The 15,330-nt window shown below is 37.8% G+C and overlaps 1 protein-coding gene across 1 annotated transcript in view; it reads left to right on the forward strand.

Annotated features, from left to right (window-relative positions):
• Positions 1 to 15,330, forward strand: part of ttn.2 (titin, tandem duplicate 2) — a 162,588-nt gene that overhangs the window by 33,696 nt on the left and 113,562 nt on the right. Inside the window, exons 43-67 of the mRNA XM_066688525.1 lie at positions 56 to 3,964; positions 4,732 to 5,010; positions 5,364 to 5,927; positions 6,266 to 6,547; positions 6,643 to 6,924; positions 7,032 to 7,313; positions 7,437 to 7,715; positions 7,827 to 8,114; positions 8,348 to 8,626; positions 8,717 to 8,998; positions 9,095 to 9,373; positions 9,481 to 9,759; positions 10,104 to 10,382; positions 10,483 to 10,770; positions 10,932 to 11,210; positions 11,299 to 11,580; positions 11,692 to 11,970; positions 12,068 to 12,346; positions 12,451 to 12,729; positions 12,825 to 13,112; positions 13,250 to 13,528; positions 13,745 to 14,026; positions 14,269 to 14,547; positions 14,646 to 14,927; positions 15,047 to 15,325. Of these exons, the coding sequence (XP_066544622.1) occupies positions 56 to 3,964; positions 4,732 to 5,010; positions 5,364 to 5,927; positions 6,266 to 6,547; positions 6,643 to 6,924; positions 7,032 to 7,313; positions 7,437 to 7,715; positions 7,827 to 8,114; positions 8,348 to 8,626; positions 8,717 to 8,998; positions 9,095 to 9,373; positions 9,481 to 9,759; positions 10,104 to 10,382; positions 10,483 to 10,770; positions 10,932 to 11,210; positions 11,299 to 11,580; positions 11,692 to 11,970; positions 12,068 to 12,346; positions 12,451 to 12,729; positions 12,825 to 13,112; positions 13,250 to 13,528; positions 13,745 to 14,026; positions 14,269 to 14,547; positions 14,646 to 14,927; positions 15,047 to 15,325 (10,938 nt within the window). The remainder of the gene's footprint in view (positions 1 to 55; positions 3,965 to 4,731; positions 5,011 to 5,363; positions 5,928 to 6,265; positions 6,548 to 6,642; positions 6,925 to 7,031; positions 7,314 to 7,436; positions 7,716 to 7,826; positions 8,115 to 8,347; positions 8,627 to 8,716; positions 8,999 to 9,094; positions 9,374 to 9,480; positions 9,760 to 10,103; positions 10,383 to 10,482; positions 10,771 to 10,931; positions 11,211 to 11,298; positions 11,581 to 11,691; positions 11,971 to 12,067; positions 12,347 to 12,450; positions 12,730 to 12,824; positions 13,113 to 13,249; positions 13,529 to 13,744; positions 14,027 to 14,268; positions 14,548 to 14,645; positions 14,928 to 15,046; positions 15,326 to 15,330) is intronic.

Below are 15,330 nucleotides of genomic sequence, written 5' to 3' on the forward strand. Positions count from 1 at the left end.
ATGTGCATTCTTTATATATTTATTTAGTAACATTTTAACTTTATTTCTTACACAGAATTTTCTAGCTTGACTGTCACATCTGAAGAAGAGACACAAGAATCTTACAGCAGTGGCCTACGATTATCAGAAAAAACTAAAACATTTGAACTCACACCAGAATCCAAACGCTACTCTAGTACTCTAGAGAAGAAACAGGAAAAGGCAAAAGAGCCTGTCTTTACTAAGCAATTATCTCATATAGAGGTTATTGTAGGAGAGGCTGCTAGGTTTACTGTCACGGTTACTGGCATTCCACGGCCTAGAGTTCAGTGGTTTCATAATGGATTGATGTTGACTTCATCAGCAAATTACAAAATTCTTCAGGAAAAAGACGAGTATATCTTGATTATTCAGCAAGTCAAGACTGAAAATGAAGGCGAGTATTCTTGCACAGCGAGCAATGTACATGGTCAATCAATTTGTACTGCATTTCTCAAAGTCAAGGTGAAGGGGCAAGTTAAAAAATCATCGGTCGGTTTTAAAGCAGTGGAAAAGAAAGTCATTCAAGAAGCCTCTTCTACTAAGACCGAACACAGAGTTGAAAAAACATTCAAAGTCACTGGACTCCCCCCTCGTTTCTTAAAAGATATAGAACCTGTACAGTGCACTGAAGGAAGTCGGGCTCAGTTTGAATACAAAGTTTCAGGAGATCCACTCCCCGAAGTACAGTGGTTTAAGGGTAGTTACCAGATTCAGCCAAATATCTATTTTACAATTGTACACAACGCTGATGGCTCTGGTTCCTTAAATTTAAAAGCTGTTCAACAAGATGACAGTGGCCTTTATACATGCAGAGCTTCCAACCCATCAGGAGAAGCTACCTGCAGTGCTGAGTTGCTTGTGTTCAGGGACACATATGCTGTTTCTCGACACAAAGAACAAAAAGTTGTTCAGAAGCAAATGGCTTACAAAGTGTCTACAAGTGAGCAAGCTACTGAGTCCCGCTTATATATGGTAAACCTGCCTGGGGAGGCAGGAGTTAATCTCCAAGATCGACGTCAGATGGTATACACAATTGGTACCGAAGACAGGCAAGCTATAAGGAGTGAGCAAGTAGACTCATTACGGGCAGTGGATATCTCTGCCGCCACATTACATAGAGAGCAGGTTCCTACTCATCAGGCAGCCATTTTGCAGTCTCAAGAGATTGAAGAAAGTGTCACTGTATCGATTCCTGAAGCTATTCCAGAATCAATTGTCCCAATGATGAGGCAGCTGCATACAGCATCATTTACGTCTGCTGTACAGGAAAGTCATGGCTTTACAGAGCAGCACTATGATCGCATACAAAGCCCAGAAGTCATTGAACTTGAATTAGAAAAGGAAAAACCTTCAAAACTGCATTCAGCAGTTGCTGAAGAAATCATTCCTTTTATTACAGTGGAAACTGAGTCTTTAAGTGAAAAGATGACAGAACATGTAGTATCAGTTCCTGAACCAAAACCCATGGTTTATAGCCATCAGGTAGAAAGTAAGATCCCGCTTCCAAAAGAGGAATCATATATTCTAGAGAGGCCTGAGTTAGAAAAAGGTTATAGGGTTAAAGAAGGTGTTAAAATATTATACACTACTGTAGCAACCGAAAAGCAGAAAATTCCTGAAGCCCATTCCACAGAGCTATCAACTTTGGCTGCTGCTACAACGGCTTCAGTATCAAAGGAAATGCCGAAACCAGTGCTGACACCTGTCACTGAAACTCGAGCTTCCTTACCAAAAGAACAACAATTTTATATAGAAAGAGCAAAGAAGGAGACGGCTATTGCAACTAAGGATATGCTATATAAATCCGCTTTAATTGCTGAGGAAAAGCAGGAACTCAAAGCTGAACATGTTGAACAAATTGCAGGGTTAGAAAGTGCTATCTCAGTTCAGCCACAAAGGGAAAAAGAACAGCTGATCAATGTGCAGGTTACAAGAGAACAGGATACTTTACCTACTGAGGGCCAGTTTAGTTGTGAGGTACCCATGGAAGAACAAGCTGAAATTCGGAAAAGCCCAACTTTAATGCACACACTGATCACAGACGATCAGAAATCTATAACATGTGAGGAGACCTCGCTTATTTCCACCACACAGACAACATTTTCTATTCAGCCTACAAAAGAGGTTCCAGCTCCTTTACATCTCCAGTCAGTTCAAACAGAAAGTGTGTTACCTAAGGAAGGTATACTTCCCTTTGAAAAAACAGAACCTCACACAGCAGTTCAGAGACTTGAAAAAACACGTAGACAGGCAGTAATTGCAGAAGAGAAAAGAGCATTTTCAGCTGATTACTCTACAGATCTTGATGTATCAGTTACAGGTGTTCATTCCGAACCTAAAATAGAACCTCTGCCCCAAACTTGTCTTCAGGTAATTACAGAAACCATGCAGTTACCAAAAGAAAGTCAATTTACTGCTGACATGAAGCAGCAGCGTGCTTTAGTACAAAAAGAAGAACGATGGAATATAATGCACACAACAAGTGTGGTAGAAAGTCAGGCTTTAGAAGAAGGCCACACCGAGTCTTTTCAGGGAATCGACAAAGTCACTTGCATGACTAATATTGAGCCTAAAATTCCAACAGAGCCAGTTCACATAGAAGAGAAAGCAGTTTCAACAGAAACTAGTATTCCCTTAGAGGCAGCAGAAGAGGACTTTGCTGTGCGCATTCAGGAAGGGCAGTCTGTTAGACTTCCGTTATTGATGGAAGAAAAACAAGTTCTTGTTGGTGAGCATTCAATGGAACTGACCCGATCTAAAGAAAAATCACTCCGTGTAAAAACACAACCTAAAGGGGTTTTACAGGTCCATGAAGTACAAGAAACTGGAATCTTTCCAAAAGAGCTTACTTTCGTTCTGCAAACCCCCAAAAGTTTCAGCTTAGACATAAGAAACCAGCTAAAAACCGCATTAAAATCTGCTGTAGCTACTGAACAGCCTATACTTTTGGCAGAGGTTTTAGGTCGTCTAGAAGACATCGAAATAAAGCAAGTGAAGGTACGTAAGGAACCCAAGTATGCAATGTTTACATATCTCATTACAACAAGTAGTTCCCCACCTATGGAAATAACGATTTCATTTGAAGGAGACTACCCTCAAACTGCAGATCTAAAAAGTGAACTTCAGGCAGCTTTTCATTCCATGGTTTATCGGGAGCAGCATGTCTTATCTTCTGAGGAACCAGGCACCATGCAAATTGATAGGCCTCAACGGTTACATATTAGCAGTGCTCCTTCCAAAGAAAAGTTGTCAACTGTAATACAGACAGCTCGCATTGCTGAGACTGCTGCAACCATTGCGACACCCGAAACTGAGTCTGCAGCGCTTAAGACCCAAGTCCAGCCATCGTTTCAAACGGTTATGGCTCAGGAACACACACTGTTGCGGAAGTCGGACGATTCCTTTTCCAAAAGTACAGAGACGATTACAGTAAGCAGAGAATCTAAAATGGAGTTCCAGGAGATGGTGTCTGTTCAGGAAGTCAGGACCGTGACAGTAAAAGGCCGTGAGAGAGATGTTGGGGCAGCAGTTATTACCACCGATGTGCCTTTGGCCCCTATTCCAGTGGATCAGTCCATAGATATTGTTGTTAAAAAAGAAAAAGAAGAGATTCTGAAAGAAGAAGTGATTATATCTAAGCCCCCAGAAAAAGTGATAAAAGATGTCCCAGTCATAACGAAGGGTCTAGAAAACCTTTATATAGAAGAGTATAGCAAAGTTATACTTAGTGTTGAAATAACTAGTGTTAAAAATGTAAACTGGATTTTCAATGGAAAACTGGTCACATCTGGCAAAGAGTTCAAATGTTTTAAGGACCACGATACTTATACACTAGTTATCGACAAAGCAATCAAGGAGAAGCACGAAGGAGAATATATCTGTGAGGCAGTGAACGAAGCTGGCAAGACCTCTACATCATCGAAACTCACAGTTGTCTTAAGAGGTTGGATAATGGGGATAATTTATTTGAAAAACTAACATAGTGAAAATTAATAATTAAAAGATTAAAGTATAAATTTATTTTAAAAGTATAACTAACAGAAGATTTCATTGTCTGATTTTCTTTTAAACTTAAATTTTTGACCATATTATTTGGTCCTCCCTACTCTTTCTTTTTTACTCCCTCTTTTTTATACTCTTCACTTTTCTTCTTTTGAGCTATCTTACCTTAGACATCACTAAAAATAGTCATGTCTTTTGCTGTGTTATGTATGCAGCTTTTTTGATAATTAGATTTTGTCAATCACTTTAATCTTGAATCTTTACTAATTGTTTTTCATACAAGTAAACTAACCCCCATCCCCTTATCCACTTCACTGTTGGTTTTCTCCTCTACCGATTCACTTTTGTCTTTCATGTGTTTTTGAAAAATGACATCTATTCATATCATTTTATCATTCCTCACCATCAGGTCCCTTTTGCTCCAAACCGCACAACAATTCACCACCCTGAATGCATGTGTTGTTGGGCATCACATTACCTGTTTAATTTTTCCCTGAATGTTCATTTTATAAAAGGCTGATGGTTTCTTCCTTCTAACCTCTTTTGAGACCCATTTCTTTTCACAGTCACTCCCTGGATTTACTAGTGTTTGCACTCCCTTACCATACCTGCTCCAGTTGACCACCTCCCTGTTTAACACTTGACAGTTATGTTTTTAAATATATACTAATTTCTCTTCCTTTCATTCTTCCCCCACACAAAATTTAGATCCTCCCGTTTTGAAGAAGAAAATTCAGTCTCTGGAGGTCAATGTTGGCAGCCCCGCAAAGTTTGAGTGCGAGGTTGAAGACGCACCCAATGTGACCTTTAAATGGTTTAAAGCAGGCAACGAGATCAGAGACGGGGACAGATGCAGGATTATTAGCAGATACTACACCTCGTCACTGGAGATCCCTAATTCACAACTTTTAGACATTGGTGAATTTACTTGTAAAGCCTCAAATCAATATGGCAGTGTCAGCTGTGCAGCCTCCTTGAAAGTTACTGGTAAGTGAATCCTGATTTTTTCTTTTGGTTGTTGTATATTTATATGGTGGGTTCCATATTTCTTTTCCAGGAAAACAAACAAATTACACTTTTTAAAAAGCTTTATGAAATCAGTTAAGAATCTCTTATCTCCTTTTTTAATGCAATTGAAACCTTGTATCTGCTTTTTCTTGGTTTATTATAAACTAATCTCTTAAACACATGCACTTTGATCTTGTGATAAAAAATGTGAATGTAGTATTTTGCATATCTTTATGCTACTTTGGGGTAATAACATTCTCAATATGTCATGTAAGATTACTTTACTATTTCCTGAATCATGTAATTCAGCTATTTATTTTTTCATTTTTTAGAAGCTTTTCCTCCAGTCTTTGTAACTAAGCCAGAGGCAATGACTTTATTCGTGGGAAAACAGGCAAGAATTCAATGTGTTGTGACTGGTTCTTCACCGATTGACATTGTGTGGCAAAAAGGCAATGCTGCCATTTCTTCAGATGCGAACTATAAAATTTCAGCTGATAAGAACAAGCACACTCTTGAAATTCAGAAACTTCAGCCTGCAGATCAGGGCATTTTCTTTTGCAAAGCAACAAATGCAGTTGGAACCGACATATGCAGTGCTGATGTGAGAGTGATTGACAAACCAAACTTTGTCAAAACCATCGAGCCTTTGTCAGTAGCTGTTGGGAACCCAATCCGACTAGAGTGTCAGGTGGATGAAGACACAGGAGTAGCCATATCTTGGAGCAGGGATGGGAAAAAGCTGCATCTCACAATGGATTATAAAATTACTTTTGAAGACAAGGTTGCAGTTTTTGAAATTCCAAGTGCAAAGCTTAAAGATTCAGGAAATTATGTCTGCACTGCTGCAAATGATGCTGGACACAGCACCTGCTCTTCTTCTGTAATTGTGCAAGGTAAGCAATACTTTGTTAATTTTCCCTCTCTTGATGTGCAGTATTTAAGAAATAAATAAATCCTGCATTCTGGGAAAATTAACAATCCTAGAAGTGTGGAAAATAGAAATGGCTTCTTCTGCAAGCCGCCTCTTTACTAATCTTATAAATGGATTCCTATTCTTTCCTTTTTTTCCTTCTTCACACTTGTCTTTCCTATTTTTGTTGTACAGAAGTTTACTTTTTTCTAAAGATAAAAGTGTTCATCTTTGCGTAAAATGTGCTTTTGCTATCTGTCTTCTTTTGTGTAAGTTAATTTGCTGAATATGATTTAAATCTCTTTAAAATGCTTCTCATAGAACCCCCGGCATTTACTAAGAGACTGGAGTCCAAACTTCTGTGGAAACCAGGTGCAGCAGCTCGCATGCAATGCACTGTTAAAGGCTCACCTGAACTTCATGCTACTTGGTTTAAGAATGACAAGGAACTGAGTACCAGCGATAAGTACAGAATCACCTTCATAGATTCTGTTGCAGTCTTAGAAATCAATAACGTTAGTTTGGCCGACAGTGGAAATTACACATGTGAAGTGTTGAACGAAGCTGGTTGTGAGAGTTGCAGTACTCTTTTGACAGTAAAAGGTGTGTAATTTAAAAATATATCTTTGATTTTATTTTAGCCTTTTGAGAAATCATTTATATCATAATACATTGATTTAAATATTTTCTTTCTTTAGAACCCCCTTATTTCAAAAAGGAATTGCAACCTGCTTTAGAGGTAGTGAGAGGATCCACTACAGCATTTGAATGTGAACTTGCGGGAACAGCTCCATTTGAAGTGAGCTGGTTTAAAGATAAGAAACCTGTTAAAACTGATAAAAAGCACAGATTAGTCTGTCAAGAAGGTATTGCCTCTTTGGAAATTTCTTCATTTGAAACAGCAGATGCTGGGGATTATCAATGTTTTGTATCAAATGATGTTGGCAAAGCATCGTGCAGGTCAAATGCAAAGTTGAAAGGTCAGTAAAGTTGAAGGTTATTTTCAAAGTTTAAATAAAAAATATCTGTCTTGTTATATTTAATTCTCTGAGTATCCCTGATTTACAGTTGTGTTTGTTTAATCTAGAACCACCAACATTTGTTAAGAAGATTGAAAACACTTCTGCAATCTTGGGAAATCCAGTTAAATTGGTGTCAACTTTGAAAGGCTCAACACCTATTTCCGTTAAATGGTTTAAAGATACAGAGATAGTGAAAGATGATGATCCTAACACTACAATGACATTTGAAAATGGTGTAGCTACTTTGAAAATAGCAACAGTTAACATTAGCCATAGTGGAAAGTACACTTGTCAAGCTGAGAATGAGGCTGGGCTTCAGAAGTGTGAAGCTACTTTGTCAGTACAAGGTTAGTACATCTTTAAATATTGGTCAACATATTTCAAATTAAGTAGACATTTGAATTACTAAATACTAATACTAATACTAAATATTACACATTTAAAATGGCTTCATCCTTTTTTTCTTTTAGAACCTGCTAGAATTGTAGAAAAAACAGCATCAATTAGTGTGACTGCCGGAGAACCAGCATCTTTGGAATGCAGTGTAGCAGGAAGTCCTGAACTTAAAGTGAAATGGTTCAAAGATGGGAGAGAGATGGTGTCCGGCAGGAAATATAAAATCAGCTTTAAGGAAAACATTGCCATGCTCAAAATTCTTGCAGCAGAAAAAGGGGACAGCTGTGAATATGTGGTTGAAGTGGCGAATAGTGTTGGAAAAGACAGATGTTCTTCCTCTGTTACTGTACTAGGTTGGTTTGGACACTTTTCAATTCTTGCTTTGGAACTTTTTGTCTTAAGGTTTATGGTAGACCTGCTTAACTGATATTCCTAAAGAACCTTTTGTTCTTCCTGTTGAACAGATCGTATCATTCCACCATCATTTACAAAACCCCTAAGAAAAGTGGATGGGATTCTAGGTACCAGTGTAACAATGGAATGCAAAGTCTCCGGGTCTCAGCCTATGACAATGTCCTGGTACAAAGACGAAAAAGAAATCTCGGCCGGCATGAAATACCAAATGGAGTTTAAAGAAAACACGGCCACATTGGGGATTAGACAATTAGAAAAGACTGATGCTGGAACCTATACTTGCCGAGCAACAAATGCTGCAGGAAACAAAGAAAGCAGTGGAACTGTAATTGTAAAAGGTTTGGAGAATATCATAGAATTCCTGACTCTGACTTCCTTGAAATCGAATCAGCATTATATAGTTCCAACTATTCATCTTGTTTTTAGTCGCATATATATAAATATATTGCTGTTTATTGAATTTCAAGTGCCTTCTTATTACTTAATGCTATTGCTCCTGATAATGCTTTTCTCTGCAATATGTATTTTATTTGAGATTAAACGTATTTTGTTTCTTCTTGACTAAATGTAGAGCCACCAAGTTTCACCTCAAAACTGGAGTCACAGGATGTAATACCTGGTTCAACTGTCATCTTAAGAAGTTCTTTTACCGGAACCGCCCCCCTGGCAATTAAATGGTTTAGGGGGGATAAGGAAATTTCAACAGGTGGAGCCTGTTTCATCAAAAAAGAAGCATCTTCAAGTTTTCTAGAGCTTCATGCAGTGAAACCCTCTGATTCAGACAATTACACTTGCCAAGTCAGCAATGACGCTGGCAAGGTGACGTGCACCGCTGTCTTGTTTGTGAAAGGTGCTTCTCTTCTTCTAATCCTTCTTTGTCTCTTGTATTAATGCAACTCTCTTTACACATCTTCTGAATGCTTTGTTTTTCACATTATAGAGCCTCCAACATTTGTGAAGAAGCTTGAGTCTTCAAAGCTGTTAGAGACGGGACACCCTGTTCTTCTGGAATGCAAAGTAACGGGCACTCCTGAAATCAGAATTAAATGGTTCAAGAATGAGAGTGAAATCAGTTCAAGCAATAAGTATAGGATGTCGTTCAGTAACTCCGTGGCTGTTTTGGAGATTGTCAACACTGTTGTTGATGATAGTGGTGATTACATTTGTGAAGCTTATAGTGAAGCTGGCAGCGATCGATGTAGCAGCATGATTACAGTCAAAGGTTTGCATAAAATCTTTAAGATTGTTATTTATTTATTTATTTATTTACATTTGTTAGCAGATGGACACTATTTTCATGTCTTTTCATGTATTTTAGAACCCCCGGCTTTTACAAAGGCTTTTGAATCCAAGGATGTTGTCAAAGGGTCAGATGTTATTTTGGAAGGCAATGTGTCTGGCTCAGCTCCATTTGATGTGACTTGGTATAAAGACAGTAAACCTGTCAGGAGTGATAAAAAACACCGAATGAGCTTGCAAAATGACACAATTACTCTTCATATTTTGAAATGTGATGCATCTGATGTTGGGTTCTACCAATGCACAGTATCAAATGAGGTTGGAAAGTCATCCTGCGATTGTCAAGTGACTTTGAAAGGTTGGTGGCAAGAATGCAATAATCTAATACATATACATCTTATTTGTGAAATACCTACCTTTCCTGAGACAGTGAAGTCACTAAACTGTATTATTTTGTTTTACTAGAACCTCCGTCATTTATACAGAAGCTTGAAAACCTTAATTCCCTGGTAGGGAGTGAAATTACAATGCAGTGTACCTTGAAAGGATCAGTGCCAATCACTGTATCATGGATAAAGGATGATCATGAAGTTACTGATGGGGAAAATATAAACATTTATTTTGAGAACAATATTGCAACATTGCATATCACAGATATTGAGACACGTCATAGTGGAAAATATACATGTCAGGCAAAGAATGATGCCGGTACTCAGAAATGTTCGGCCTCTTTGGTAGTAAAAGGTTAGTTTTATACTTATACTTATTTTATGCTTTGATTAAAAAAATAAAATAACACTGATTTTAAAAAGTTTAAACATATTAACATTGTTGATAGCTGGATCTCATTTTACACTATCTTGTTATTTATTTCCTATTAATTAAAATATAAAATGTTATAATGTATTATTACATTTAAATTAAATAAATTAACAGACCTTCAAAATAAAATGGAAGTAAAATAATAAGTCTCTTTCAACTATTGTATCACATTAGTTTTATTCCAACTGTATTATTTCAGTTCACATTTTGTGCTTTGTCCCTAACATAACAAGTTTTTAAGTAAATACATGTTTTGTTTATCACAGAACCTGCAAACATTACTGAGAAATGTGAGTCCATCAGTGTTACTTTTGGTGACCCAGCTACACTGGAATGTAGATTTTCAGGAACTAAAGCACTAAAAGCGAAGTGGTTCAAAGATGGCAAGGAGTTGGCATCTGGCAAGAAATATAAAATCCTCACTACAGATAAAGGCTCATCCTTAAAAATACTTTCTATGGAAAAGGCTGATGCCGGGACATATACATTTGAGGTTTCCAATGATGTTGGTTCTAGCACATGTCAGGCCTATATTACAGTTCTAGGTTAGTATATAAAGAACATACCCATGTTTCTCCATTATTAAGTGTTGAAACTGATTTTTGAATCATTTTCTCACAACATCTTTTATTTTATGTTGGGTAGATCAAATCATCAAGCCATCTTTCACAAGAAAACTCAAAACTGTGGACAGTATCAAAGGATCTTTTGCCCACCTGGAGTGTCTTGTGTCTGGGTCCTTGCCTATGAATGTTGTGTGGTACAAGGATGATAAAGAGATAGTGACGGATGAAAAACATAAATGTACATTTTATGAAAATACCGCCTTTCTGGAAATTAGTCGTCTTGACAGTTCTGACAGCGGCAACTATACCTGCATTGCGACAAACAAAGCAGGACGGGACCAGTGCTCTGGTCCTTTAATTGTGAAAGGTTTGAAGATCTTCGATTTATTTTAATTTGTTTGATGAATTTGATCAATATTGACTTTCTGCTATTGATTTATGTGCATTATTTCTTCAATTTATTTATTTTTAATTAACTGTTATTTTATGAGCTGTCCTCATGTGACTCTTTCGTTTTAATTTGCGTAGAACCACCAACCATTGTAGAACCTCCTCTAGCAAAAGATGTGTTGCCTGGATCAAGAGTGCAGTTTAAAGTTCTCTTTAGTGGCACTCCACCATTAACCATAAAATGGTTTAAAGACAATAAGGAGCTGCTGTCTGGATCTTCTTGTTCAATCTGGAAGGATAACACAGCAAGCTTGCTGGAACTCTTTTCTGCAAAGGTTTCCAACTCTGGGGATTACTCTTGTGAGATCAGTAATGATGTTGGTTCCGCGGCGTGTAAAGCCACTCTCTTTGTCAAAGGTGTTTGTTATTTATTTTTATTTTTAATTCTTGATCTACTCTGTGTGAGCTCTGCACTGTGTACTTATATGCCTACTTTTATTTTTAGAACCTCCAAAATTCACTCAGAAGCCGGAAAGTGTAGCACTCTTGAAACCAGGACAAAGCAAAAAATTTGAGTGCCAGGTAGTTGGCACCCCTGAAATAAAGATCTCCTGGTTTAGAGATGGAAATGAAATAAGTCCCAGTGACAAATATATCATGTCCTTTGATAACTCCCTGGTGTGCCTGCAAATAATTGGCGCTGACATTGAAGATGGTGGAGTTTATGTTTGCGAGGCACGCAATGAGGCGGGTAGTGAAAGTTGCAGTATTGAAGTAAAGGTGAAAGGTTAGTATACAAAGAAGGGGTGAACTGAGTTTCTATGTCCATTGTGCTTTTTTGTGACACAAAGTTAGATGCTTCAACTAAATCAGTTTTATTAATCCTTCCTCTTTTCAGAGCCTCCTGCCTTTATAAAGGAATTAATGCCTGTTGAGGTTGTGAAGGCCTCTCATGTGTTGCTAGAATGCCAAGTAACTGGTTCAGCTCCTTTTGAAGTGACTTGGTATAAGGATGATAAGGAAATCAGAACCAGCAAAAGGCACACGGCTTCACAGGATAATGGCATTGTTAGCCTGCATATTCAGAAATGTGATGCTTTAGATATTGGTGAATACCAGTGCACTGTAGCAAATGAGGTTGGAAGTTGCTCTTGCAGGGCAGTGCTTCATATGAAAGGTCAGTGGTGAACAAAGGGTTTCAGCATTACTTTCTTATGTTATAAAACTAAAAAAGATAAACTATAACATTTATTTATTTATTCATTTAAATATAGAACCACCATCATTTGTGAAGAAGATCCAAAATATTGCCACAATTCTGGGAAATTCAGCTGAATTTCAGTGTACGGTGACTGGCTCACCTCCTTTATCCGTAAAATGGCAAAAGGATGAAGACTGGGTCATGGAAAGCCCTAATATCAAGATGATATTTGAGGATAATGTTGCTTCCTTAAGACTTGATGTAGCAGAAGTGTGGCACAGTGGGAGATATACCTGTCAGGTTATGAATGATGCAGGACAGGAGAAATGCTTTGCAACTCTGTTGGTGCAAGGTTTGTTTGCTTATATTATAGAGTCAGTTAATTTGATGTTGAATGATCATATCTGCTCTGTTTAAAAAGAATACTATATATTTTTATGATTCTGTTTCCTTTAGAGCCTGCTACAATTACAGAGAAACCAGAGGCAGTGAGTGTCACTGCGGGTGACCCAGTAAGTTTAGAGTGCAAAGTGGCGGGCACACCCGAGCTCAAAGTTAAGTGGTTTAAAAATGACAAAGAGCTCACACCCAGCAGACAGCATAAAATCAGTTTCATGAAGGATTCAGCAAGCCTTAAGATTCTGTCTGCACAAATGGAAGACGGTGGGGAATATACCTTTGAGGTCTCTAATGCTATTGGAACCTGCAGCTGCAAAGTTACTTTGTCTGTGCTAGGTTGGTGCATACCTTCTTGTTATATAGTATTCAAGCATTTACATGTAAATAAGTAATCAATGGAATCTTTAACCTTGCTTTTGTATTGTATACAGAACAAGTAATAGCTCCATCTTTCCTCAAATCATTAACGGAAATGCAAGAAGTTTTGGGATCATTTGTCCGAATGGAGTGCAAAATTTCTGGTTCGCTGCCAATAAGTGTGGAATGGCAAAAGGATGGCAATATCATATCTGGCAGAACAAAATATACTCTTGCCCATGAAGATAATACTGTGTCCCTGGAGACTGAACACTTAGAGAAAACTGATGCTGGAACATACACTTGCAAACTAACAAACAAAGCAGGAAGTTGTGAATGCAGTGGTGCATTAGTGGTGAAAGGTCAGCATTACTCTGTTGAACTTACCCAAGCTTAAAGGCTTTTCCTCTTTAAAAATGAGTTTCCATATTATCTCTTGAAGGTGTCAGTTGCCTATCTTAGTTCACTCTTTCTTTTGTTTTTCTGAATACATTTTTAGAACCACCAAGTTTTGCAATGAAACCAGAGCCCCAGACTGTTCTTCCTCAATCTACTGTACACTTTAAGAGTACCTTAAAAGGAACACCTCCATTTACAGTGAAATGGTTGAAGGATGACAAAGAAATAATAACTGGACCGACATGCATTACTGGCCTGGAGGGCTTATCATGCTTTTTAGATCTTTTTTCTGTTGGAGTTTCACAAAGTGGAAGTTATACTTGCCATGTTAGCAATGATGCTGGTACAGCGAGTTGTACAACAAGTTTACTTGTAAAAGGTTTGAATTTCTTATTTTCTTTACTAACTCTTCCATATCTTCCATTTCTCTTCATGTCTTAACTAAAATGGTCAGACATTCTTTTTTCAGGCTAATCTTAACTCTTCTTAAAAATTCTGCCACCCATCTTCTGTCTTTCTTGAATTTCTTAATGAATTATTTTCATTACTGATTGTTTCTTAATCCTGACTTAATCTTCCTTTTTTGGTTTTGCAGAACCTCCTAAATTTGTAAAGAAACTAGAGTCTTCAAAGATTGTGAAGCAACATGAAGGTTTGCGCTTTGAATGCAAAGTATCTGGGTCCCCTGAACTCAGAATTTCATGGTTAAAAAATGACAATATTATCACTGAGAGTGAAAACTACATCATTTCCTTCATCAACTCTGTGGCTACTCTTGAAATTGTTTCTGCGAGCCTCGACGACAGTGGAGACTTCACCTGTGAAGTTCAGAATGACGCTGGGACTGTCAGCTGCAGCTCCACACTTTCAGTTAAAGGTCAGCTGGATACACATTTTTTTGCAGTATTCAAGAAAGTGATTTTAATATAGAATAACTGTGTTACCCTTAATAATCAAAGGTTTAAAATGGATAAATCAAGCTGAGAAATCTACATTCTACAAAGCAAGATGCTCTACTGAAAAGATTGTTATCTTAGAAAAGATAGCAAATTAGCAAAAAATGTACATAGATGCAAGATAAATATATCTAAGTGTGTAAATCCCTGTTGCTTTCTTTAGACCCACCAACTTTCACCAAAGTCCCTGAACCACTGGAGGGAATGAAGGGCAAAGATGTCAGTCTTGAATGTGAGCTCTCTGGCTCACCGCCCTTTGATATTACCTGGTACAAGGACAAAAGGCAAATTAAAGACAGTAGAAAATACAAGGTCACCCATGAGGGGTATCATGCTACTCTTCACATTTTAAGTCTTGAAGCCTCTGATGTTGGTGAATATCAGTGCAAGGCGGCTAACAATGTGGGGAGTGATAGTTGCACTGGTATTGTAAAGCTCAAAGGTTAGTACAACTGTAAATATGATTTTGCCATATGTCTGATGTTTGCTATGTTGTTTGCCACATGTTCTTACTTGTCCTAATCTTCTGAAACTGTGCAGAACCCCCTGCGTTTGTGAAGAAGCTATCGAATGCCACCGCTGTCACTGGAGAAGAAGTGACATTATCTGCTACTATTAAAGGCTCACAACCAGTGACAGTTCTTTGGATTAAAGACAAGGCAGATGTTCTTCGAGAGAGTGACAATAGAAAGATTGCCTTTGAAAAGAACGTGGTGACTCTGAAGATCTTAAAAGCAGAAGCATCCAATTCTGGGAAATATATCTGTCAGATTAAAAATGATGCAGGCATGGTGGAGTGCATGGCATCCTTAGCTGTTTTAGGTTAGTATGAACAAAGAAAAACCTTGTCTTTACATTTCTTTACATTTTAGTTCTCAATAAATTGGGTTTATGTTTTCCTTGCCTATCTTAATATGAATGTGATCTTCATTATATTTCAGAACCTGCCTCAATTGTGGATAAAACAGAACTAATCAGTGTAACCGCAGGGGATCCGGCGGCATTAGAATGTACTGTAGCTGGCACACCAGAACTGAAAGCAAAATGGTTTAAGGATGGTAGAGAGCTGCTATCCGGTCGGAAATACAAGGTCACCTTTTCCAAAATGGTTGCCAGTCTTAAGATTCTGTCTGCCGAAAAGGGAGATACAGGAGAATATACATTCGAGATACAGAACAACGTTGGCAGTGAGAGCTGCCAAATGTCTGTGACCGTATTAGGTTAG

The sequence above is a fragment of the Amia ocellicauda genome, chromosome 16, assembly GCF_036373705.1.
Source record: "Amia ocellicauda isolate fAmiCal2 chromosome 16, fAmiCal2.hap1, whole genome shotgun sequence".
Classification (NCBI taxonomy): Eukaryota; Metazoa; Chordata; class Actinopteri; order Amiiformes; family Amiidae; genus Amia; species Amia ocellicauda.